Below are 24,597 nucleotides of genomic sequence, written 5' to 3'. Positions count from 1 at the left end.
GCCGCGGGGGGGGGGGGCGCAGTGCCGATTGGCCCGAGGCGAGGAAAAGGGCGGGGCGACGGGCTGCCCTCGGGGCGGGGCATGGCGCGGGGAAGCGGGGCGCGCGCGCTCCCGGGCCAGGTGCGGCGTGACCTACCGCGCGCGCCGTAGCGGCTGACGTCAGGCGCGGGCGAGGCGGCGGCGCGGGATGGAGCGGCCGCCAGGTGAGGGCCGCGCCTCCCCTCCCCTCCCTTCCCCGGGGCTCTGCCGCCCGCCGGGGCGGCGGCTCGGGGGGCCCTGCCCGGGTCTGCGGCGCGGGGAGCGCGGCGGGAAGGCGCGGAGGAGGGGCCGGGGGCCGGCTGCGGGCACGGCGCCCTGCGGCGCTGCCTGCTGGGGCCGGCGGCCCGCGCTCGCCCCGTCCCCGTTGCCGCCCCGCTCCCAGCAAGGGCCCGCCCGCGGGGGTCGGCCGGGGCCGCTGCTGCCGGAGGAGCCGCGGCTTCTCCTCGCTGGCCGCCTCCGTACCGCTCCTCCTGTCCGGGGCACTCGGCGGACGGCTCCCTCGGCTGCCTCCCTTCGCTTTTCCTTCGCGCTGTTTCCTGCTCTGTTTTTTTGCGCTTCCGTCCCTTCTCCTGGAGACTTCAGCAATTTCGGTAGAATGCGGGGCTGTGGCTTTCCGTCAGCGAGCCCGTCAGCCTTTCTGGGAGCAGCCAGACGTAGCGCCGCGGCCGAAAGCAAGGAGACCGGTGCCCGGAGGCAGAAGCCGATGGGTGCCGCTCCGCGGGATCCTTGCGGAGGAACAGCTGTTGCTTTTAGTCAGCTGCGGTGCCCTCACTAAATCCCTTTGAGCAGGACCCGCTGTCTGCGTTCACATCTGCATCCCGCGCTGAGCCGGAGGGCGCGGGCGGCGGGATGGCGGGATGGCGGGCCTCGCCGGCCCGGGCTTGCGTCGGCTTTGCCTTTATTTCCAAGCCTGTTTGGCGTGCTGAGAAGCACTTCGCTTCAGAGAGGAACACGGGTAGCGCCAGCTCTTCCCAGGTTTCTCCGAACCCTTGCTCTGCTGTGCAGATCGGAGGTCAGGCGCAGCTCTCGGTGCTCCAGGCTGCCAGGCGTGGAGCTGATGCTTAGCTGGGACCTGAAGTGGCAGCTTACACCAAAGGTCACCTTTGAACGAATCCCACCTAGCAGTGTCCGCACGGAGACTCCGTGGGTGCTGCCCATCTGCTGCTGAGGCTGGTGCTGGCTCGGCGCTGAGCAACAAGGGTTTTGTTCCGAAATAGCTGGCTGTGTAAAACGTACAAGGAGATCCTCACCTTGGTTATTTTTAAACGTTGTCATTGACCTATGCAGTGGGGTAAAAGTGCATAGAAGGCTGATGGCTTCTCTTTCGTGTAGCTTCGAGGAATTTGACCTTGGTATCAAGTTGCCTGAGCAACTACCGAGTTTTAACGTCCTTTGGAAAATGGAAGTTCGTGGTTAGTGGTTTTCCTTCTCTAAGCGCGCTTCTTTCCTTGTGCAACCTTGCAGCAAGTAGACTTTCGGTAGCAGGAAGAGACAGGTTTGCGATCTGCCCAGCTCTGTGACGTGCTCCTTGCGCCATCCTGTGCTCGCCCAGATCCTCGGCTCTCGCTTTAATATGCCCGCGCAGCTGTTTGGATTTTGGATAGCATTTATCCGTGTGCCAAGTGCTCTTTGTGCACAAGTTTTCATACTGTTCCTCCTAGCTTGCCTGCCTCTAAATAACTAACTCTCTCTGAGGCCTCATGGCAGTTCTAGCAGAGAGTATTATAACTGTTTTCTGAAGGGACAACAGGCCGGCAGCATCGGCCCCTCTGCCCAAGTCTGACAGTAGTCTGGTGTTGGCTGCGCAGCCTCTACAGGAATATTCATTCAAGTGTGTAATTCCTTCCTGGTAGTCAAGTTGGTCTCTGCTGAATAAAGTTTGCCCTTCCTTTGTTTCAGCTCTGGGAAATCCAGTGAATTATACAAATGAGTGCAAACGTTACGTGCTGAGTCAGTGGCGTGGGGGAAATAGTAGCGTGGCTTCCTGGCCTAGCACGGCTCTCTCTGGGAATTGGTACCTCAGACCAGTCTGCCTTCCTGAAATCTCTGCTCTGATGACTAGCATGGCTGTGACTGAGCCGTTTTCTGTGAAAAGTCATATTGCTTTCTTCTGCAGAACGCGAAGGAGCGGATGGTGATGGTATGCCTGGAGAAAAAAGAGTGAATATATACGATGTCAGAGTTTGATTTGGCAACTCCACTCTCTGGGGTTACAGACTGCCTGGTATTGGCTTGACTTCCTACGTGTGAAGGCCTTGCCGTCAGTTTTATAATTGAAGGTTGTTCTTTATCAGGGGTGCAGCAATCCTTGTTTTCTCCGATGCAAAATGGTTGCTCTATGTCCCTTTCTTCCTGCACACAGGTGACGAAGTCTGGAGGTGTCTGGGATGCGGGGGCAGCCTTGATGCCGGTCAGCACCTCTACAAGACTGTAAATGAAGCTTGGCATGTTTCCTGTTTCCGGTAGGTAAACCTTTAACCCGTTAAACTCTCCTTGTGCTGTTCAGCTGGCTCAGAACCTGGTGGATGAGTACCAATATTAACAGGGAGTAGTTGCTGTCATCTCTGTGCCTGACCTGTTCCGGAGCCTCTTGCAGAGCGGGTGCGCGCTCTCGTTTGCGGCCCTACTTCAGTGCCTGCAGTAGCGCTTTGGAAGTGACTTTCAGTGCCAGCGGCGGTCTGGCGCTGCCTGGCAAAGTGTTGCCATCCTGACGCAAACAGGAATACAGATAAAGTACAAATGAAAGCTCTGATTTACGGGTGGTGGCAGAAGCCCTGGGTTGCATATTTGTCTTCAGCTGCATTCCAACGTAGCGCCCAGGCAATTTGGATAGCCTCTTGCTTTTTCCATATGTGGTAGGTACAAGGGAGATATCAGGGTGTTGGGGAAAACTGCTGATACGGGGGGGGGGAGATCTTGCCTTTTACTTCCTCTCCTTTTCAGACTATTAAGACGTGCAAACTTACGAAATCTGTCGGATAACGTTGCTATCGGCAAGGACGAAAAGGGATCTCTGACGTGCGTTTCTCCCTGGCGGCGGGAGTAATGCCTCTCGTCGGTGCTTCATGAATACTTGGTCCAGTTTTTGTGCTCCAGAATCGCATTTCTGAAGGGGCCTGTCTTTTTGAGAGGGGTTGAGTACCTGCAGCTCGTACTGGCTTCTGTGTTGGCTTGAGTCGGGAGAGGCTGATGTTTTGGACACTGTCGAAGCAAATGGGGGAAAAGGAAGCCAAAGTGTGGCTTTGGAGAGTGTTTGCTGTGCCAAGATAGGCATCTACTGTCCTGGTTTAAAAACAAAACAAAAAAAACCCCCACAAAACACCCCAACTTTGTTGAAGTGAGAATTATGGTTATTGGTGTATTAAAAAAAACCAAAAACCAAACCAACCAAAACGTACCATGCAAGCAATGCTAGCTCTGTTGACTTGGAAAATGCTGTAAGTTAGAATGACTTGTTGATAGTCACAGCTTTATATCGCTGCAAATCGCAGTCTTTTGGGTTTCTGTTGGTTTGAGTATTCGTGTTTAGGTATGTTGAGCCAGCTTCTCTTAACCCTGGTTTTCTCTTCTCCCTGAAGAACTGGTATCCTGTTGTTGAGCGTCCCTAGATGCTGCCGGTAGCCAAACCCAAGGCTGTGTGTGCTAGCAAGTCTGTCTGCCTTGCCTTTGAACGTACCTCTGTTGTGGGTCTTGACTTGCAAATGTCTCGGTGCTTCTTGCTGTTGGGGCTGTTGAGGTGGATAACAGCCGAGCCGGAGGCAAACCTTGCCCTCGTGACGCTTTACAGAGAACTTGATATCGTTGTTTATGTTGTAAAATGGAAGTTTGGTGGGGTGGGTTTTTTTTGGTTTTATACAAGTGAAGATGCCAGCTTTTCTCCTGAGATGGGCAGTAACTTTCCGCATTCGCTGATGTGCTGCTCTTGTGCTCCGTGCTTTGGGCTAGCTCCAGTGCCCAGCTGAGCTGCCAGGCCGAGGGAACAACTGGAACCTGCAGGAAAGGACGCTGCCCTTCCCTTTTTCCGAGTTCCAGGGTAGGACTGTACATGAAAACAAATTCCCAGTTTGCACTCTCTTCCCCTTTCTTCTGTTATCCCTAAGCCATGCTGAGCAGCAGTCTTGTGCTTGATAGCCCAAAGCCAAACTTTAAAAAGGCTCTGAGGGTAGGAGCCTTTGGCAGCTGGTAGCTGTGAGTTCCGGCAGCTCTTGTGGAGTGTTTTTTTCCAGTCTTCCTGCGGATTAGCTGACTCCCTGGCCTGGCACATAATTTCCCTAATGCTGATTGGCACTGCTCCAGGCTCGTTAGCTCTGTTTGTTCTTGGTCAGGCTGGGCTGCTGATCACGCTTGGCACTGGCGGTAGCTGACGTACATGCGTGTCTCTGAGGATTTAAGTTTTTTGCTACTTCCCTCCTTCCTCAAACTGCATGTACAGGAGCTTTGTCTCCGAAACCTGTCTTTTCTCTGGGGCGGCTGGAGGGACAAGCACATCCCTATTTGTGTATCTCGGCTATTTTAAACTGTTCTTTGGCCAGCTGGTCCTTAGGCTGGAATCCGAGGGGTTGGATCTGGCTGAGGAAGTTTCTTAGATGTTTCTGTCACAATGTCTGTTGTGAATTAACTCTGAATGTGCTTTTGTGCCTCTGAATTCTGTTGAGATAGCATACGCTTTCAAAGGTCGTTGCTTTTCACTGATACACAGTTCCGGTGGATTTGGAACTTAGATTGCACAGAACTTCAAACGCTACACCGAGAGAGGGAAAGAGAGAAGGGGCAAGGCATCTTTTTTCCTAGGTCTGGGTCACTTTTACCTCAGAGGATTATTGGAAGAGCTTTTTTTGACCTCGAGCATGCTGTTCTTATTGCTTTCAGTCTGACTTTTTTCCATATTACAAAATACAAGATACTGCCTTGAGTTATACCTTTGAATAAAGTATGGATACCCGGTATTTTGATGTCCATCTTTGGTGTTTTGTGTGTGTGTTTGTTTGTTTTTTTCCCCCAGATAAAGGCAAATGAAATTAAAGACAATTCCCTCTTTCTGTAGAGATGTTGCGTATTTGAATTAGAGTAGGATGGGATGAGAAGACCCAGATATAGCAGCATGGTTTAATCTTAAGGACACGATATTTGTTAAAAATCCAGTTGTGATTATTTGAAAACCATGAATTCAGATCAAGCCTGTTGAATCCATCCAGGTGGAAAATGCTTTTGGATCCATAGGAAGAAAATTATTGGAAATGGTGGTAGGAATTCCTGCTGTAGCGGGGTGCTTAAGAACTTTTTAGGAAGGAAGACAGCTGAGGTTCAGTTCCTTCCTCACCGCGAAATAACAGAGGATGTATGTTACTATGGTCTATAAAATAGGTCTAATTTAAGTAGCCAAGCAACACAGGCTTGCTGCAGAAATCTCAAACAAAAGCCAAACCAACCCCATCAGAGTAAAACTGTTCACGGTGTATCTTCAGGTGACTGAAGGTGATGGATTACTGATGATTTTACGGTTGCAGATTTAAACATATACCATTTAGTTTATACCAAAACCAGTTAATTAAAAGCTGAAAATTCATCAGGAGTTTGAAGAGCGGAAAAGCTCATCTTCCTTTTTTTGGAAGATGAAAGGAAAGCCAGGAGATTTTGTATGAATCCAAAATTTTTCATTAGTAACTCCAAACCACTGGAGATGGTGGTGACCAGAAATATTAATGCAGTTTGGACAAATACTTCCTTTTTGCTTAATACGCCAGATTTTTATGCATATGCAATGCAGCTTGACCTCAGGAAAACTTCTCATGGCTTTCTGTATTTTTTTGAATTCTATTACAAAATAGCTTGATGCTAAGTTAATAATATAAACAACTGTATGAGTAAAAAGTGTAAGCTTTTGATATCTGACTAAATATATAATAAATTTTTTTATACTGATCAGGGATTACATTATTATGTTCCAGTAATTGTAAGGAGTAAGTTGACTTTCCAGTAAAAGATACTGGCTAAAATTAAATACAGTCTTGAAATCGTTAAGAAACTGTTTACACTTGTAAAAAAAATCTAATAAAATTTGTGTAAACCACAATAAAAATTGCCTTATTACCTAGAGTTAAATCAATTCACCTGACGGATTGTTTAGGGTTCAGGTGCTTGCACTCTTTTTGAACGTGTTACTCCATTCCCATTTCTGTTAACCTTTACTGGAGCTAGAAACTAAAACGCAAGGAGGGTTGTAACCACCAGAAGGCTGTTTTCTGTAAATGAATACTTTGAAAAAATGGAACCGTTTTGGCAGAGTGGAGAACAACTCCTGGCTCTGCCTCTTACTGGTATTCTGAAGCAAACGTGAAACAAATTCTCCTTCTGACCGTTTCCCAGTAGTGGAACGAGGTGAAAAGCAGATTCTTGCCAGAATCCCTCCTCACCCGCCCATTGTGCGCTTTCTGCAGCGTGACGATTGTCCACGGTCGGAAAACAGAACCGGATTAGCTGTCGTGCATCGAGGGGATGCCCTGAGCTCAGGCTACCGAGGAGAAAGAGAACCACTATTGATTTGCCAGCTCTAGTGATTTGATTTTCTTACATTTGGGGGCAGGGGAAGGCAAGCCAGGCAATCTTGTATTGAGAATGTATACAGTTAAACCTGTTTTGGCGGTTGCAGGATAAACTAGATGACTTCTGAGGGCATTTTCCAAGTCCGTTTTCTGTGGTTCTTAGGATATCTACTAAATTTCAACTGATGTTTGAAGCAAGTAATTTCTGTGGCTTTGGAATGATCAAGAAACTGGTCACCTAACAACCTCCCATGCTGCAGGGTTTTGGCCTCCCAGACCATGTCTATTAGCCCGTAATTATCCTTCCTGTTGGAAGCTTCTGTCTACCATCTTCAGAAATCCCCCTTGTTGCAATTTAAATCAATTTCTTCTAATCACGGTCACAATGGGCATGGAAAACAAGCTTTTTTTTCCCCTTCTGTTATTCAAGTAACCTTTTCCTGTTTGAAAGCAGCAATTGTGTCTCCCATCAGTCTCTTCTAGACTGAAGAAGCCCTGGGCCGAGATTTTTCTCGTAGGCTGTATTTTCTAGACGTTGGATCACTTCTGTTGGTTCAAACTGTTTGGCACAGGCCTTCATTTTCCAAACGCTGCTTCCTCCCCACAAACAACAGGACAAACTGATCTACACTGACAGGATAATGAAGCACAAACGTACAAATGTTGACAAATAAAAGACGGGAGCAAAGGTGTGTATTAAGATGAATTTGAAATGTGGGAAGTTTGATGCTTTCAGTCTTCCTTTAGCCTTTCAGCTGTGAACACGGTCAGGTTTGTACAGACAGCAGCTGAATTTGAGAGCAGGGGAAAGATCGGTAGTAACAAAAGGCATTGAATTATGGTAGAAGCAGGAAGACAAGAATCTCCTCATCTTCCCTGTCTCCTCCAGTTTCTGGCAGTTCCAGAAAGCTAATGATAGGGCCTGGGAGGCGAGAGCTCTTCCCCACTAATCCTGCAGACTCCTGGGAATCTCTCTTTGCTGGTGTCTTCATCAGCATTGAAATTCACCAGCTCGCTATCAGATTTAGGGAGAAATAGTTGCTAAGTGCCTGTTTGTAGACGGATCACCACGACTGTTCAAGAGTTTAAAAATCCAGAGGAACAATGAAGCACTTTGCAGGTGGAAGCGGCCACATTCCTCAGGGAATCTATCACTAGGGGACATCGTGACCCTTTATATTTAAGGAGGAGCTGGGCATTCCAGTCAGAACTTTTTTGACTTGTCCTTCAGGGCATTGTTATCAGAGCACTATTAAATCAAGGTAATTAGAATTACTCACAGTCCAGTACGTGGTAGGCTTTCCACATGAGCGAGACAGGATCCTTCCCTGAGGAGTTTAGCGGTCTGCACAGACAAAAGCAGCAAGTTAGGAAGCGAATGAAGGTGCAGTGGTGTAAGTACCACTCTTACTGCCATATGTGCTGCATTTACAGGGCGGAAGTCGCTGCTTCCAAAACCATACATCATCTATGACGTTTCAGTAGGTTGATTTGCTTCTCGGCCTCAGTTCACGGGGTCTGCAGCCGTTAGGCAAGAATGGTGGAGATAATTTTGTCTCCATCCTAACGTTGTGCTTAGTGATGTTAGGCACCGAGAAGGCATCACTGTCTCGGGCTGAAGTTCTGCTGCTGCTTAGAAGTAAGATGCAGTGATGGAGACGAGCTTCGCTTCCCTGTGTGTTTTAGTTTACTCAAGAGCTGCGTGCAAGAGCTTTCACTCAGAGGTACGTGCGTATCGAACCGGTATTAGTTTCCGTGGCTGATGTCAGTGGCTGACTCTGTCTTTCAACAGCAGCAAAGCACCTGTCATGTGTAAGTGCCTTGGAAATACAGTTCGGTGTTGGGATTGTGCTGAAGTATTTGGAATGCCTCCGAGCTGCGCCCATGCTGAAACAAAGACTTGCTGCAGACTCCTCAGGCATCAAGCAGATGCCTCTTCCCCAGCTTATACCAGTCCCACACACACCGAAGTGCCTGTCTGTGCCAGGATAAATGTGTGTATCGTGGGGCTGGTGGATATGCTGAGCAATACATCTGTCGGTAGTGGACGGCACAGACTGTGTGGTAAAGAGGGTGTCTAGATGTGCCGCCTAACCCTGGCTGTTTTGAGGTATTAATCACTTGAATATCAGAATAGCTATGTGGTGCATTTCTGGGGGGACAAAACTGTAACGGCTGCGACTCAATTTGCAATAAATTTCATGTTAAGTCATTGTCGAGGTTTTTCGTTTGTTCCTTTATATTTGCTAGTTATATTTTTTAGGCCTCTTTCTGCCAAAAATTACTGTACAATTCTAAACCACAGGAAGGAAGGCAACCCCCTGTGATGGCTACGTGTTTGTAGTGGAAATGCTGTCGGCATTTGCAAGAGAGAAGATGCTGATATCTGACTTCAGTTGGTGAAAAAGAAATTTGCTTCGGTGCGTTTTGGCCCTCAGAGATGGTATCAGTAAAATTACATGGAAAAGGTCCCCCCACACACACCTGTTTATCAGCATTTTTGACGTACAGTCATTCTGGCAGGAATTCAGATCTAGAATGTACGAACACATTAACACCTTGTCCAGAGCCCTTTTATCAGAGCTATTGTGTTCTCAAGTAGGTCGTAGAGACAATAAAAAAGGCAAGAAGTAACAAGAGAATTCTGTGTAGGAAAAAGTAACTTACTGGCTGCTGCTGGGGCTTGCTGCAAAAGTAAAATAATTTTGATAAGATGTTTCCTGTTTAAATAGACATTTGACTATGCGTCCTTTGGCTTTAAGGAAGTCTCAAACCAAATCCCTTCCCAGTTGCTTAGCTGTCTGGGTGGTTTTTATTACTTTGAAGTTAGGCTTTATCTGCTGGCTTCATTCACAGACTAGCTGGCTGCTTATCACATCTGTGGATCAAGCCTTCAAAGGTTTTGTCTGAAGAGTTGGGATTTATGAGGTCACGTGGAATCCCCCTTGGAGGGAGTTCAGCCCACGGCAGCAGAGTTGTGGGGAAAAGCTTTTGTCTGTAGGTGATGCCGGGCAGGGTTGGGGCTCTGCGATGCACTGGAGGTATGTGCGTGCGGTGGGGTGGTGCCCGTAGCCGGGGAAGCCTCGGATTGTGAGCGCTGGCCCGTTTTCAGCACGCAACATATAGAGAATGTGGGAGACCAGAGCGCATTCCTAGACACAGACTCACCGTGTTGCTGCTTCCAGTAGAGCTGTGTGAAATGTCAGAAGGAATTAGACCCGGGCTGGAACTGACAACCACATCGGGCTCTGCAGCACCAGGCTTCGCTGCACCGTTACAGCCAGGCTTAGCAACTGCACTGAATGGGTGAAAATGATGATTTTTTTTTTTTTTTCTTTTTCCCCCCCCAGAAAAGTGGCTGCTTATTAAAAGTAAAAACATAAAAAACAAGAAAAAACCAGCCCAAAGGGCTGCCTGGCTTTCTGCTTACTTCAACAGCGAGCAGCAGCTGTCAAATCCGCAGCCAAGACTGCCTCGTCCCAGCCCCAAGCGTCCCCTGAACAACATGCCAGCTGAGACGAGCATCTCCAGTAAAAGCACATTTGAGTACTCTTGCCTCTGGAACACAGCATGATTTTCAGGCTGTGTTCAGGCATGCCAGGCTTTGCTGACTGTACAAAAATGGGAGGGCTTGGTGCAGCAGCATATGTTTGTTGCATTTCTGAGTGCCTTGCAAACAGCTTTAGCTGATTAGGCCACTGGAGAACATGCTTGGCTTCAGAGCAAGCAAAATGATATAACTACATGTGCTGCAAGCAGGAGAGAGTACTCTTCTGTGCTGATTTATACCTCTCAGCTTCCATTCAGGAGGTGAAGATTAGGTTAAATGATTGCAATGATCTCTGTTAAAACGATGTTGGAAAGAAAGTTATTTTTTCTTGGACGAAGCACGCTGTGAGTTACCTCCTGCAAGAGGACGAACAGACTGTAGGTACTGTGAAGGTACTGTAAGCCCACTCGCCGTGAGGGCTTTAGGAAGGTACACAGCAGACGTCAATTTGATGTGCTTGGAGATGTGGCTCGTTGTCTTCGTCAGACTCTGCCGTCCCTGACTTCTCCATCAGAACGTGCCGCTGCTGCAGAGAGTAGTTTCACGTTCATGCACTTGGCTCTTGCTTTGGCAAAAGCTGCTATCTTTCAGCACTTACCAGCAGCCCCTCTTTGGGTCAAAGCTCCACCCCTTGCGAAGAAGTAGAGCCTATTCAGCCTCTGTAGTCACAGGCTGTCCTCCTGCAATGGCTCCTCCTCCCCTCCCACCCTTGGGTGGAACCAGAGAAGGGAAAACTTGACAATAGTTAGCAGGCAGCAGAGCTCGCAAGAACTATTGCAGCAGCATGTCCAACTAGCCCGGTTAGCAGTTATTCTATCCGTCCCAAGGGTGCCGCTGCAGCCGAGTGCAGGAGAAGATGGTTATAGCCATGGGAGCCAGGAAAAATCTGAAAAGGAATGAGCAGCCGAGAGACCTGGCATTCCTTGGGCAGCTTCAAAGAGAGGTGAAGTATCTGAATCAGCGCAAGATTAAATGAGCACTGGCTGCTGCCATGTTGGCAGAACAGAGCTGTTCAGAGGCAGTTGGACAAGTTTGTGGCTGAGCCGGTTTATCCAGTGTCGAAGATGGGAAGTTACTTGTCTGCTCCAGCTTACTTCGCTCCCAAGGATCCCTTTCGGTAAGTCTTGTGCAGGATTAGCAGTGGACCTTCAAAGTGTTGTTTTCCCCCCCTGTAATGCTATCCTAAGCAGTTAGTGTGTGAGGCGTGAAGAATGAGGTCCAGTGCTTGCGTGCAGGGAACAGCCGGCCTCAAACTGGGATCCCGTCTTGCTTTGAGGAGGCAACGGGGAAGATTCTTATTACCAGCCTCTGCGCAGCCCTCGTAGGGGGGAACGGCACCTATGGCGTGAGGCAGCGTCTGCGTGGCCCCAGCAAGCAGGCTCCTTTTCAGGGTAACACTACATATGCCGCTTTACCCCGTGCCCCTGTGCTTTGCTCCACTGCCAGAGGAGCGAGATTACTATGGCTGCTGCCGATGTCTCTTCCAAAGCTGCTCGTGCTTGGGCATAGCGCAGGGTGAGGTGCGAGCTCAGGAAGGTGATGTAATCTGCAGCGAGGCAGTGCATAATTTTTTTTGAGAAAAGACATCAAGGACTTTGCAGGTAACTAGGGACAAGCAGCACACTTCCCTTACGTGGAAAGGATATGTCTCCTGTGATATTTTGGTTTATTTTAACAACCATTCTTATTCCAATTGACCAAATGAAGCTTGAGAAAGGCGATAGCTACAGACTAAGGCTTTGATTGCATTACATCTCCATAGTGAAAACTGTTGGTGGGGCTGAACGCAGCCAGGATGGTGACTGACACCGATGTGCTGATAAGGTGAATGTGAATGGATGGGGAAAGGCACAGCTTGCAGTTTCATTGTCTCCCTCCTATCCCCTCCGCTCGGATTTGCTCGTTATTGACCCTGTTCCTGCAAACACTTTTGTACTGATTTGGGAGTAAGGAGCCCTTTGTTAAAACAGTCTAGGACAGGAGTAAATGCTGCTGCGCAATTGCTAAACTTCTGTAGGCAACTTTCTGGATCAGCGTCCGCTTTCAGAAGAAGGAAAGCGAGCAGACATTCATTATTTGTAATATGTGTAGGGCATCGTGCTAAGCCATAGATATGCCTTCTGAGTGTGTGGAAGTGGTTTTGCATAGTCAGAGCTTAAACACTCTGTCTTCTAGTACGTAGCCTGTGTTCCAGCATCTCTTCTTCCTTCTGCCAAGTCTGGGTGAGAAGCCGTTGGGTTAGCTACGGGCTGGGGTTACGCTTTATTCTGCAGCTTTCTGTCTGCATGACTGTCCTCTCCCCCGCTCTGCCTGCAGAATTGGAACCACAGCTCTTTCAAGCCTGTCTAGCGTTAACTGATCTAGCCTGACAGTGGGGGGGGTGCGTTTTAGTAACGAGCCCTTCTCAAACGGATCTGTCTCTTCAGTGCCAGGGAAGTCTTCTCTTCCATGAGGGTATTGGCTTTCATTTAGATGTAAAAGAGATGCCACATCCATTGAATCTCCCATCTCGCTGAAAGCCAGGCTGGTTACCTGTTGTGACCTGATCCTCCTACACCCTCCACAAAACCAAGTAGCCATCAAGCAGCGATTTGTGATCTCTTTCTGCACCTGCTGTGCGACAGAGCATCAGGGCTGAACACCGCACTCAGATGCTGCCTGGGGTTCCTGGAGGATGGCTGTGGGAGGCGGATGAATTTATTCTTTATAGCCAAGGCTGGGAAGTGAAGAATCATAATGTATGGGACTATAATAATCAGAGCAGGGCTGTGCAGCTCTGGAAATGGTGGCTGGGCAGCAAGAGCAAACACGTCAACTATGGCTGTTACCAGTCCTCCAAGAAACTTGATTACCGTGCTTTGTTACTCTGTAATAAGAATAGCAAATCAGCTGGGAGAAGATTAGCGGTTTCTAATCTAGAAGACAGAGGAGCAAGAAATCTTCCTTTCTTTTGGTTGTGGTGACTGGCAAAGATTAGCTTGCTTAATGCCTGTCGAAGTGATTGTATTCCTGTCTCAGCTGATGTGAGCCCTGGCAATGGCAGGGCTGCAAAGCCACGCACTCCAGCGAGGAGAGGAGGGAAGGAGGGGTAACTCGTGTATCTTCTGCGATAAAGTTCTGACACCTCTGCAATGAGAGTCATGTGGAACAGTCCACGTGATGCCTTTATCGTTTGGGCAAAGGCACTGAAACAGGTCTTGAAACCTGTGCACCGTCAGCCGGTTCTCCACACCTGACAAACCTAAAGCCTTGTCTGCATCCCAGAGTGCAAGATCAAAAACAGAAGGTGCTGCTTGGCGATGCGGGCCACAGCCACGTCCTCTTGCTGGCAGGGATTAACGAAGTAGCCAGTTAGACCCATTACCAGCATCTAGCCTCTCTGGGCTGGTTGCTTTGTTCCTGTTGCCTCACTGCCCTGGGTGGGGTCCTGAGCCTTAAGCTGCAAACTTGTCCTGCCCAGATTTGTTTAATTGCATAGCAGAGAACTGACTGCTTGCTGGCTCCACCCCCTCACCTTCATTTTGCTATGGGTGTGTTGCAAATTAGATACCAGTGCTTATTTCCTGATGGAAGCAAACTAATCGGAGTGCTGTAAGGCTGGAATCAAACCGTGAAGAAGCAGGGGAAAGGTAAAGGAAGACAAGCGTACATGATCCTCTGGAGCCTATCTAAACAAAATTGCAGTCGTGTTGCTTTTGCAGAAACGTTAGATTTTCTTAGGGAGAAAAAGGAGTGCTTGAAGGTGAAGTTGAAGAGGGGTGAGGAAGGGAAGGTGTTGTGCTTAAAAACAAATAAATAAATAAATAACCCACCTGCTTGGAGAGAACTTAGACAGAAAGCCACATCTTGAAGTCCTGGTGGAGCAGTCTCCAGTATTGCTGTCTGCAGCCCAAGTGCAGGTCTGCTCACAGCTCCCTGTTTGAAGATGTAATCGCTCTTGGAGCACGCACTGGTACAGGCATGCACGCAGAAGTCGGATAAGGCTGAGGGATCCGATTTGCCCGTGCTGAGCCAGATGTTCCTGCCACAAGGTGATAGAAATCTTTGCTGTTAGTCTCCACTTGCTCTTTTCTCCCACTCACCTACTTGATCATTCAGCGTGGGGTATTTACTGGAAATGAAAGCCAAAGGCTAGTGTTTGAAGGCAAAATGCATTGCAATGCCCTCTAGGTCTCTTGCATACCATGAGCAGGGTGTGACCACGACAGTGCCCCAGGGCTGAGGCTGTAATGATGCATGTACCGTGTACAGCAATGTCAGGTTACTGCTCCCCCCCCCCCCCCCCCCCGCCTCAGACAAAATTGGCAGGGCCTGTTGCACGTGCTGGAGTTCTTTCCCATCGCTGAGGAAGGTGGGGGGGCAGGATTTGGAGCTCCCCAGCTGGGAGAACAAACATTATAAAAGCCAAATACATTAGAAGGAGCAACTTTCCTGAGGGTAGGGTACGGCACTAAATACCTCATGAGGTGTGTTTTCCCCTAAAACCATAGGCTGCTTACAAGCAGCTTCACCTTGGTGCTTTGCAGTCTCTTGAGATGGAGCAAATAACTCTCTCCTTGTTGGAGCACGACCAGCTTCGCATATCATCGCACTCATCACGAGCTGGTGGAGTTCACAAGGAATGCTTTTGGCACAAATAAGCTTTCAGGAAGCTTGTGAAAGGCGAAGTCAACAGTAGCTCTCATCTTAGACCTGGAAGCACTAAAAAGTGCACCTCCACTGCCACTAGCTGACTTCAGTGTGTTTGGTGCTGCAGAGAAGCCTGCTGTCCAGGAGAGCACGCACCCCCTAAGCCCCCACCCCGGTGCGATGGGCTCCCCTCCACTCTAGTGACGGAGACAGTTGTTGGGGTAAGGGGCAGAAGAAACTCTTCCTTCCACCTTTGGGATAGTGTGGACGTTGATCCTTGAGGTGTTTCTTTGAACCAGTTATTGGTGACTAACCTGCCTTGGATTCTGCACTCAGGAACAGCCAGTACCAGACTAATTTTCCTTTTAAAGTCTGTGAAGGTGCTGCCCAGGGCTAATGGAATAATCTTTAGTGATGCAACTGCTGTCTGTGCCTTATCTCTCCATTAAGTCACACCTCTGTGCTGCAGAAGTTGCCCAGTGCATCCTGCTGAGGCAGGATTATTTTGTGTTCAGGAAGCCTGACGATCTGGGTTCTGCTTGTGATTTGCTAAAATGATACCTGCAATAGAACTGCTGCTTCTTTTTCCTTGGTTTTTTTTTGGGGGGGGGGGGGGGGGCAGGGGGGAGTTGTTTGTTTCTTGGAGGTGGTGTAGACAGAAGATTAATAATGGTTGCTTGTTGAAATGGGAGCTGACGCTGATGTGTGAAGGATTTTGAGACTCTCTGCATGAAATTAGAGAAATGGTTTTGTTTGGGGTTTTTTTCTCATGTGCTGTCAGCAGAAGGAAAAGGAGAGCAATTGGTGGGGAAAGGTGGAGGGCTTTCGTCACAGTTAATTGGTGGATGCAGTGAGTATGTGGAGCTCAAAGGGTGAACGGCTTCGAAAACCCTGGCTAGTGCTGCAGTTGGCCTTTTGGGAGAGGTCTGCTTGCAGAGAATAGAAAGGCTCTCCACAAAGGCTGGTGCACAACTGCTTTGTGTTGCATAAGGAAGTGGATCCTGCCTCTGTCCCCCTTCCGAAACTGGCTGAGGAGAGCGGTGCTCTGGCACAGGATGGTTTTATAAGGCAGAATTTATAAACCTACTGATGCATTTTAATAAATGGATGGGATTTGTTTTAAACTTTGGAAGCTTGTCTTTTCCTTTGTATTGCTTGATACCACCTTTCCTTACAAACCTTGGGTTTGGTGCTAATTTTCAGTTGAAAAAGCATTGGGAAATGGAGGGGTTTAGGACATCCGTAGCTAGAAGAGCCGGTGGTGAGCTGCTGCTGAATGCCTGTTTTCTCCATGCAGGAGAGGAGCTTTTCCATTGATTTGTGACTTGTTGCCAACTGGAACCTTGTTCCTTTGTTTCCTTCAAGGTGCTCTGAATGTCAGGATCCCCTCACTAACTGGTACTACGAGAAAGATGGGAAGCTGTACTGTCACAAAGACTACTGGGGGAAGTTCGGGGAATCCTGCCATGGCTGCTCTCTGCTGATGACTGGACCTGTGATGGTAAGGACACTGAAGGACTCCTGCCTGTCTCCAGCTCCTCCAACTTGGTTGGGAGTTGCCCTAGCTATTCAGATAAACAAATAAACTGAAGGTAATAGTTTCTTTGCTACTCTAATCTCTAACCAGAGATTAGAAATGAGGCTTGTGTGTGCATCTTCTAGATAGAGATTAGTTCTGAACAGGGGTAACTCTTAAAGGAGGGAGTTGTGAGGATCTGAAGCATGTGAACAAAGAAAGTAAGGTGCAGAAATGCACGGGCATGAGAAATAGAAGGGTGATCAAGGGGACATCTCATCAGTTTCTGTAGCACAGTGCCTCTGTCTCCATGGGGTGATTTTCCACTGCACTGCAGAGTCAAACCTCTCGGCCCAGGATAAGCAGCAGTTCTGGCTTTGGGGAAGGCTGCCATCCCAGTCCCACCTGCACTGTGGTCATCTGGCTGATGGCATCTTGCCCCGATTGCTTTGAAACATTGAACTCAGCCTGCACAATGTGGGGCTCACCTAAATGTTCCCCTCCTTGCCACAACCTTGCAAATATTTAACCTTGAAAACTGTCAAGAACAAAACATAACTATTATTTTTCTATGGCCTAAATAAAAGCAGCGTGGTACTCAGTAATATGATTGCTACCTCAAAGGGAAGTACTGAGAAAAGTGCAGAGAATTTCTCATTGCCTGCAGAAGTCTTTGCAAAATACTGTCAATAAGGGCAGTTCTCTCAAGGAAAACAGAAAAACAGATCAATGAATAAAAATATTCTTTAAAGGTATTTTTTTTGTTTCAGTCTCAGCTCGCCTTTTTTTCTGTCAGCTGGCTGGTAAAGTATCTGAATTTGTGCATTGCCTGTCTGCCAAAAAAAAAAGCCCTTTCAGCTTTATTAATTCAGGCGTAACTTTAGTTATCTTGCCAAGAGCAACTAAACAGGAGGGTTTAATATCTTGTTTACTAGGCTGCAGCAGACTATCAACTATTTTTGATAGTGGAGCAGCTGCCAAATATAGCAGAGGTTCCTGGGACACAAGCCTTGCTTTGCACGTTGACGTGTTTGTTTCAGAGAAGTTTGGCAAACCAAGTGGCCAGGATGGGGTTCAGGAAAGGCAGAACGGGCTAATATAACTCTCCAGTAAAAAACTGCCACTTGACTTTGAGGTCTGAACGAACCTGTGAATTAGAGAGGAAAGCAGTAGCTGCATCTGCTGACGGATTTTGGCCCTACTGAGCTACTCCCTTTTCTGTCTGTAGGTGGCTGGCGAATACAAGTATCACCCCGAGTGCTTTGCTTGTATGAGCTGCAAAGTGATCATTGAAGATGGGGACACTTACGCACTCGTGCAACATTCCACTCTCTACTGGTAAGACGGGGCTGCGTGCTTTGCCACCGAGCTGCTCCCTGCTGTACGCGTAAGCCATGTTTAGCTGGCTCAGTGTGGTTCAGCCCAATGCTACGCTGCGGAATGCCAGGAAGCTGCCTTCTGAGGGAGGGAGGGAGGGAGGGAGGGAGGAACAGAGCAAGCACTAAAAACTATAGCTTATGGTCAATGAGAGAACTTAGAAGCGTGAGTTTGGCAGGGAGGGACGGGACGCTGCCATCATGACTTTCTTCACTTCTTTTAGTGGAAAATGCCATAACCAGATTGTGCTGACACCGATGATAGAAAAACACTCCACTGAGTCCCTGCGTGAGCAGCTGCCCTATACGCTGACCCTCATCTCCATGCCGGCAGCTACTGATGGCAAGAGGGGGTTCTCCGTGTCTGTGGAAGGTGGCTGCTCCAGCTATGCCACTGGTGTCCAGGTGAAAGAGTGAGTATGACAAAGTTGTGTGCAAGGTACCCGTCTGTGCAGAGGGAGCTGGTAAACATTCGGCAGTGCTGCTGTCCTGCCAGCTGCTTTAACTGCTGAGGGGATCCGTCTCGGCACAACAGGGACATATGTCAGCTAATAGCCGCTTGTGTTTGGTCTCCATTTCGCTCTTGTGACGGCCTTAATTGATAACTTTATTTCTCAGTGCTGTCTCCTTCACTGAACACAAAACATTTGGCAAATTGTAATGGACTAACAATTTTTGCCGTTGGGCAAATGAAGGGCTCTCCCCAAACCAGCTCAGAGCTAAGCACTTGGTCTAATGGTAGCTCCCTGTGTTGGTAGATTAGCATTGTTTTATTTCAGAATACCGATATGAAGGGAAGCATCAGAGATCAAATATTTTTTATAATTTTGGCTAAACTGACTTCCCCCACACACTATAATTCCCCTGTTTAGAGTTAACAGGATGCACATCAGCCCAGATGTCCGAAACGCCATCCACCCTGCAGATCGTATCCTGGAGATTAATGGAGCTCCTATTCGTACGTTACAGGTGGAGGAGGTGGGTAGAGTTCTGTTCTGAAGCCTCCTTCTCCTCTGCATTCCTACAGCTTTTCTGTTTCTCGGCACTGTTCTCCCACCCTACATGCAGTGTGTGTACACCCAGCGTACTCATGCTGACAGTAGGAATAAACATGAAGACAAGCTTTGCTACCGCTTCCAGCTGAAGAGGAAAACGTAACAGATGGAAATGCAATTAGGATGCAGTTCTGATTTTGTGGTGTTCAAACATGAAGGGAGGTAATAAGAAAAGTGTAGGGCTGTGACATCGCAGAGGACAGAGAGGCTGTGAAGACTCCTCATGCATTGCCAGTGAAGTCCACTGTTCCGCTCTTTTTAGAGGCAACTGCTAATAGACAAAGGCTCAGCTGATCCTAGGGATGAGCTTCCCATTGCAAAAAAAGTATTTGATGTCTGTATTTACAAGAAAATGCTTTATACAGATATCAGGTGATGCTGCAAGAGTGTAGTGAGACCACCGTTACCGTCACTACACAAGGGTTTTATTTGCTGTTGGCGCTGAAGAGAACATTAGGAGCACAACAGACCTCTCTCAGATAAATCTCCATGTAGCTTTTGCAAAGCTGCTTTTTGCAGCACTGTTCAAGATGGAAGCTTGTGTAGTTTTTGAACACTTCTCAGAAAAAGAAAAAAAAAAAAAAGTGTTTGGTCACTTGTAGCTGACCAGAAAGAAGAGGATTTGGATAGCATAAGGAACTTTTGTGTTGCTAGCTTGATTTGTCTGGTAGACAGCTGTGGTGTGCGCAACTAAACCACAACTATGGAGTGATCTCACTGAACTCTCTACTCTGATTCCTGAGGGACATCCTGCTGTGTCTCTTCTATCTCCTGTCATTTGCGTTCCTCCTCTCCGCTATCATCCTGTCCTTTGGTTTGATTGCAGGTAGAGGACTTGATTCGCAAGACAAGCCAGACGCTTCAGCTGCTGATAGAGCACGACCCTGTCTCGCAGCGCTTAGACAGGCTTCGTTTGGACTCCCATTTTCCCACCCACATAAAGCCGCCCATTTCCCCACGCTCCCTCTCTCCACTGGACATCAAGGAGAATCTGGAAGGAACGCTCCGACGGCGCTCTCTCAGGTAAAGACTTGGAAGTGCTGCCTCCGACCCAGCTTGCCTTTGCCCTGGGCTGGGCTGCTCTGTGCCTAGGCCCTGCGATTGCAAGTGACTGCCGAGCCATGATTCATCTCTGCTAGGAGCCTTGGTATAAACCACTGGCAACGCGGTGGAGAGCTTTAGATTCTGCTGTTGACACGTACTCTCTCCGTGCCCTGTCAGGATGGCAAACTTTCCTTAATAAAAATAAGGAGCTCTACTTCTAACATAGAAAAGCTGCTAAGGTTTACAGTTAGAAAATGTAAAGGTCAGATTTTTACCAGCCTTGAATGGCTGGGGAAGAATTGTGTCCTTGAAGGGAATATGGCTGACACCTGGGATTTGGGAAAAATCTTGTCTTCCTAGACTGGGGCACTCAGTTGCTCATTTAGTCATTTACCAGTGTTTTAATCTGTGATTGGAGATGGCAAGTGCTGCGTCTTCACAGCTTCCTCCTCCAGTTCGCAGAGCTCCACCTCTGGCTGCCAGTGCAGGAGATGTGGTGCTGTTAGGCAGCTCTGACTTGGAGGCTGCTCTAGGTTTGTAAAGAGCTTCCACGGTGCTGGGGGAGCATCTGGCTTTTGAGATACAGAGAGCACTGAAGCCCATCTAGAAACTGGTCCCTTAGGAGCTAATGATGGGGTATGTTGGACGAGAAGTTTCCTAGCAGCTTCCCTGATCTTCCTGTCTCCTTTGTTTTCCAGGCGAAGTAACAGCATTTCTAAGTCTCCTGGCCCCAGTTCTCCAAAGGAACCGCTCCTTCTGAGCCGTGACATCAGTCGTTCTGAATCCCTACGTTCCTCTTCTAGCTGCTCCCAGCAAATCTTCCGGCCCTGTGACCTGATTCATGGTGAAGTACTAGGAAAAGGATTCTTTGGACAAGCCATCAAGGTGAGGGAGGTCCCCAAACATTGATCATTTACTTTGATTACAGCAACGTCTGCCTATTTCGGGATCCTTTGCCACTGTCTCAGCAGCCTTTGCCCTGCTGATAGTGATCGGTCTTGGCACTCACTTGGTTTGCTCAGTGAGATCCCTTTCTCTGTTTCGTTCCCTGACCATGAGTGTCTCTGGCTGCAGGCGGTATTGACTTTGTCCCCTTTGAATGTCAACCTTGGCCATACAAACTCATCTCCTGCGTTAGATTTAGAGCTCCAGAGTGCCTGTGTCAGAGCAACCACCTGGGTGAGGTGGAGAGAACAACCTACACTTTCTCTTAGGAGCATCCTTCTTATGAAGAGGTGCATTCAACTCCCCAGTACAGCATTTCTCACCTACCCTTAGTGTGGCATGCTTGGGGGTTTGCCAGGCTGATGCAGTGACCATCTCTGAACCCCCAGCAGAGCCTAAATGGCTTGTCAGCGTGGTGGTAGGGGTCAGGTCCTGCATGACTCTCTCAATTAAAATCTCCATTAATAGCAGTTCTCTTGATTTTAAGCTCTCCGGTCTTGACTGGGGGTGCTTCAGCAGCTCCTATGCTGGCATCCCTGACAGCACCAGAGGGCAGCTCCCTCTGCCTTACCAAGGCGCTGTGAGCTCCTCAGTGCTCAGACTGCTATTCACCGTCTCATGGGACTTCTCTCCTTACACCTGTATAAACTTCAGTTGTCCAGCCGCCATCTTCATCTCGTGCTTTCACGGGAGGTGGTGAGCCGGTACTACAATCCCAATGCTTTTGATCCATACTAATGAGCATATTTCTCTTCTCCTCTGCTCATAGAGAAATAACAGGTCCAGGTAAGCGGAACCTTTCCTCTGTCGCATGCTTTTGCCATCCGCGTCCCCACAGTTAATGGCACAAAGGCGTTTCTTTTCTGCTCAAATTACCCGATAGCCATCCTGTTCTGGTGCATGCTCTGGGAGTTAAAATTGCCCTCTTGGAGTTTCATCATGACACTTGTTTCAGTTTTGCTGGTATGTCAGCTTAAGAATTCCACTTAGCCTTGTCTTGTCTTTGTCTCTTCACTTCCCTTTATCTTTGGGTATTAGATATCCCTGGCTTTCATGTCCCTGGCTGAAATGTGTAGTGTTCCCTGGCTCGCTACCTGTATATGGATGCTTGATTTCAGACAGGAGCAGAAGAATATTGTTCTGTTGTGTTATTCCATGCATTCGTATTCCACCTATTCAGCCTTGCTGTGTCCATGGTTCCAAACAGAACTAGTGTGCCACAGTGCTTGCAAGAGCTCATAAGCTTCCTAAATACTATAACTGGGTCTTCTGTTCTGGATTGCAGTTCCAGAGGTTTTCTGAAAGGCTTTTTATTTTAAAGGGTATGAGGCAAAAAAGCGACACCTTTCTTGAGCTTCAGATTGACTGGTTTTGATGCAACAAGTACTGTATCTGGTCAGAACAGTTCCCTGTTGTTCCTAGAGAGAAGGTGGTTGTTTAGTTACCTGGAGATCTATCTTGGGGAGGCTGAGCTGTCCAAGTTAAGCAACTGAAGGGGAGAGGATTTCCAGGAAAATGTGCTCATCAGAATGTGGACCCTTTCTACTCACTCATGCACCCCATGCAAGCAAGGCAGAGCTGGTTAAAAGAAAATGCCAGGAACTAGTTGGATACAGGCAAACAGCTCTCGAGGACTGGAAATGCTTTCCTGATGTTTATGGCAGATTTCTGTGTGTTTGCCACCACTCTGGGACATTCCTTGCGGGTAGCAATACACTGCTCCCAAGGCGTATGGTATATAACTGCTTCCTGCCTTAACTGAGCAGCCTGTACCTCCCAGTTCCGCTTGCACATGAGTAAGTTTGATAAGCTCATCAGAAATCATCAGGCTTCAGAGTCCCCATAAAACCAAAGCATGTACTAATGTAGTTTTGTCTTGTTTGGTTTCTGATGCAAGCGAACGTTGCTTCCTTTGCTGATGCAGAATGTAGTTGTTAGGGTCTATGTACAAAATGTGAGCGTTACGCTGGGCAAGTGCTTTCTGTAGGGGAACTTGAGGCATGCACAAGTCCGGAACTGATGCCTTCAGAGGCTTTGACAGCCTGTACGCATGCTCAGCCCTATGCTACCTAAAATGGGGACTTCAGCTCTGGTTCTTGGGATGCTGTTGATCTGCTGGTATGATCCTCTGTCAGCTTTAGGTAGCTTCTGTATCACATACAGAATCTTTGCTGAATTCTGAAAGGAGAGATTTTATGCAGTTTTCTGCAGATCCCTGGGCTCTGTATTTTCTCCCATCTATATTCCTCTCTTTCAGAAGAGTTGCAAGAGCATTGGAGCTATGTATTCTTGAACCTTGCCTGTAGTTGTGATTTCTGTTTCCACCAGGTGACTCACAAAGCAACAGGCAAGGTGATGGTGATGAAGGAGCTGATTCGCTGTGACGAGGAAACGCAGAAGACTTTCTTGACAGAGGTAGGAGCAAGATTTCAGAAAGCTTCTGAGCCAGTAGTGTGGTGGAACTCTCTTTTCCAGAGAGAGAGTGATCATGCCAGCGACCTGGCAGGAATCAAGGCGCTGAGGAGGGAGATGATCACACGGGGAAATGCTGACACGAGCTGAATGTTTGCTGCACTGAAGTGTGACTCACACTGAGCCATAGACATGGCTTCAGCTCCCAGTTCATTAATTTTTCAATGACAAAAAGCAGGCTGAGTCTGAGGCAAATTGAGCTGTGCAATAGATAAAGGATTTATCCCTTGAGCCTTGTGCATAAATACAAATTATGAGGACCGATATCTGTAAGATATTTGAAACTCCTGCTGTATTTAAGCTAAACTATTGTCTTGTTCCATTCTCTTCTTTGGGGTGGGATGTCTCTGCTTCCCAGGTGAAAGTGATGCGCAGCCTGGATCACCCCAATGTGCTGAAGTTCATCGGTGTACTGTACAAGGACAAGAAGCTGAATCTCCTCACCGAGTACATTGAGGGGGGCACGCTGAAGGACTTCCTCCGCAATGCGGTGAGCACGGAAGCCGGACAGACCTCTGCTCAATGAGGCTGACGGTGTGTTGTTGGTTGTATGAGCTTTATGGTGCTTGTTGTTAGTCTTCTCCTTTGGAGCTGTGGGGAAAAACTTCTTAGCTGCGGGTGGCCTGAGGCAGGAAGCGCCTTCTTCCTGGGGCTGTATCGTCTTTCTCTGGCTGCTGCAAGACTCCCTGTTGCGGAGGAATTGCTGTCACCAGCTGGCTGGTAAGATGGTCCCTGACCATCGAGGACTTGTCTTTCAGGACCCGTTTCCCTGGCAGCAGAAGGTCAGCTTCGCCAAAGGAATTGCCTCTGGAATGGTGAGTCGGGCTGTCCCTCCGTCACAGAGCAAACCTCCAGGGTCAGGGTTAGCCGCTTCAGCAGGGTGGCGTAGGGGGGGTTGTGGATGCTCCCTGACTGCTAGCAAGTGCTTGTTGAGGTCTGCGGATGTGAAGGGATATACTCGCCTGGGAACCCCTAACACCAAGTTTTCTCCCTCTGTTTCCAGGCTTACTTGCACTCCATGTGCATCATTCACAGAGACCTGAATTCACACAATTGCCTAATCAAGCTGGTGAGCTACGCCTCTGTTCCCCACAGCGTGCTGCTCCCCTCCTTGTCCTCTTCCTCCCTTGGTTTTCTCCACATGATGTTCCCTCTTTTGTCAGGGTGGGACTGATTTCATAGAGGCTTTTAGTGCCCTAAACAAGGGAGCTTCATCTTCACATAGGATCTTCCAGACTGATCTAGCTTTCACTGTTTCTTCATTCTGTTCTCTTACCCCCTTTCCTTTGGTAGCATCTCCTATTAACAGTCACGTTATGAGAGTTAGTACAGCTCTGCTCCTTATCTCAACTGGGAAATGTTCTCTACAGCTGCTTCTGTCCTTTTAACCACTTGATGACTTTTTTTTTATTGGCGCTCAGGATTCAGA

The 24,597-nt window shown here is 48.3% G+C and overlaps 1 protein-coding gene across 6 annotated transcripts in view; it reads left to right on the top strand.

Annotated features, from left to right (window-relative positions):
• Positions 1-88: 88 nt before the first annotated feature.
• The window catches only part of LIMK2 (LIM domain kinase 2), a 31,268-nt gene continuing 6,759 nt past the window's right edge, over positions 89-24,597 (top strand). The window contains exons 1-12 of one of the 6 annotated variants that reach the window (XM_087768862.1): positions 89-203; positions 2,402-2,501; positions 16,126-16,261; positions 17,505-17,614; positions 17,877-18,065; positions 18,525-18,630; positions 19,534-19,730; positions 20,450-20,636; positions 23,025-23,111; positions 23,527-23,658; positions 23,927-23,983; positions 24,172-24,237. In XM_087768862.1, coding sequence (XP_087624988.1) covers positions 188-203; positions 2,402-2,501; positions 16,126-16,261; positions 17,505-17,614; positions 17,877-18,065; positions 18,525-18,630; positions 19,534-19,730; positions 20,450-20,636; positions 23,025-23,111; positions 23,527-23,658; positions 23,927-23,983; positions 24,172-24,237 — 1,383 coding nt within the window. In that variant the 5' untranslated portion in view covers positions 89-187. Of the gene's footprint in view, positions 204-328; positions 1,452-1,877; positions 2,180-2,225; positions 2,319-2,401; positions 2,502-10,902; positions 11,249-16,125; positions 16,262-17,504; positions 17,615-17,876; positions 18,066-18,524; positions 18,631-19,533; positions 19,731-20,449; positions 20,637-23,024; positions 23,112-23,526; positions 23,659-23,926; positions 23,984-24,171; positions 24,238-24,597 lie in introns of those variants that run through there. The other 5 variants (XM_087768863.1, XM_087768860.1, XM_087768865.1 and 2 more) reach the window with 5 other exon arrangements.

The sequence above is a fragment of the Nipponia nippon genome, unplaced genomic scaffold (genome assembly GCF_047370975.1).
Source record: "Nipponia nippon isolate SJK-2023a ecotype South Korea unplaced genomic scaffold, ASM4737097v1 scaffold_30, whole genome shotgun sequence".
Classification (NCBI taxonomy): domain Eukaryota; kingdom Metazoa; phylum Chordata; class Aves; order Pelecaniformes; family Threskiornithidae; genus Nipponia; species Nipponia nippon.
Note: the sequence above shows the minus strand (reverse complement) of the source record. Positions and strands in the feature narration are given on the sequence as shown.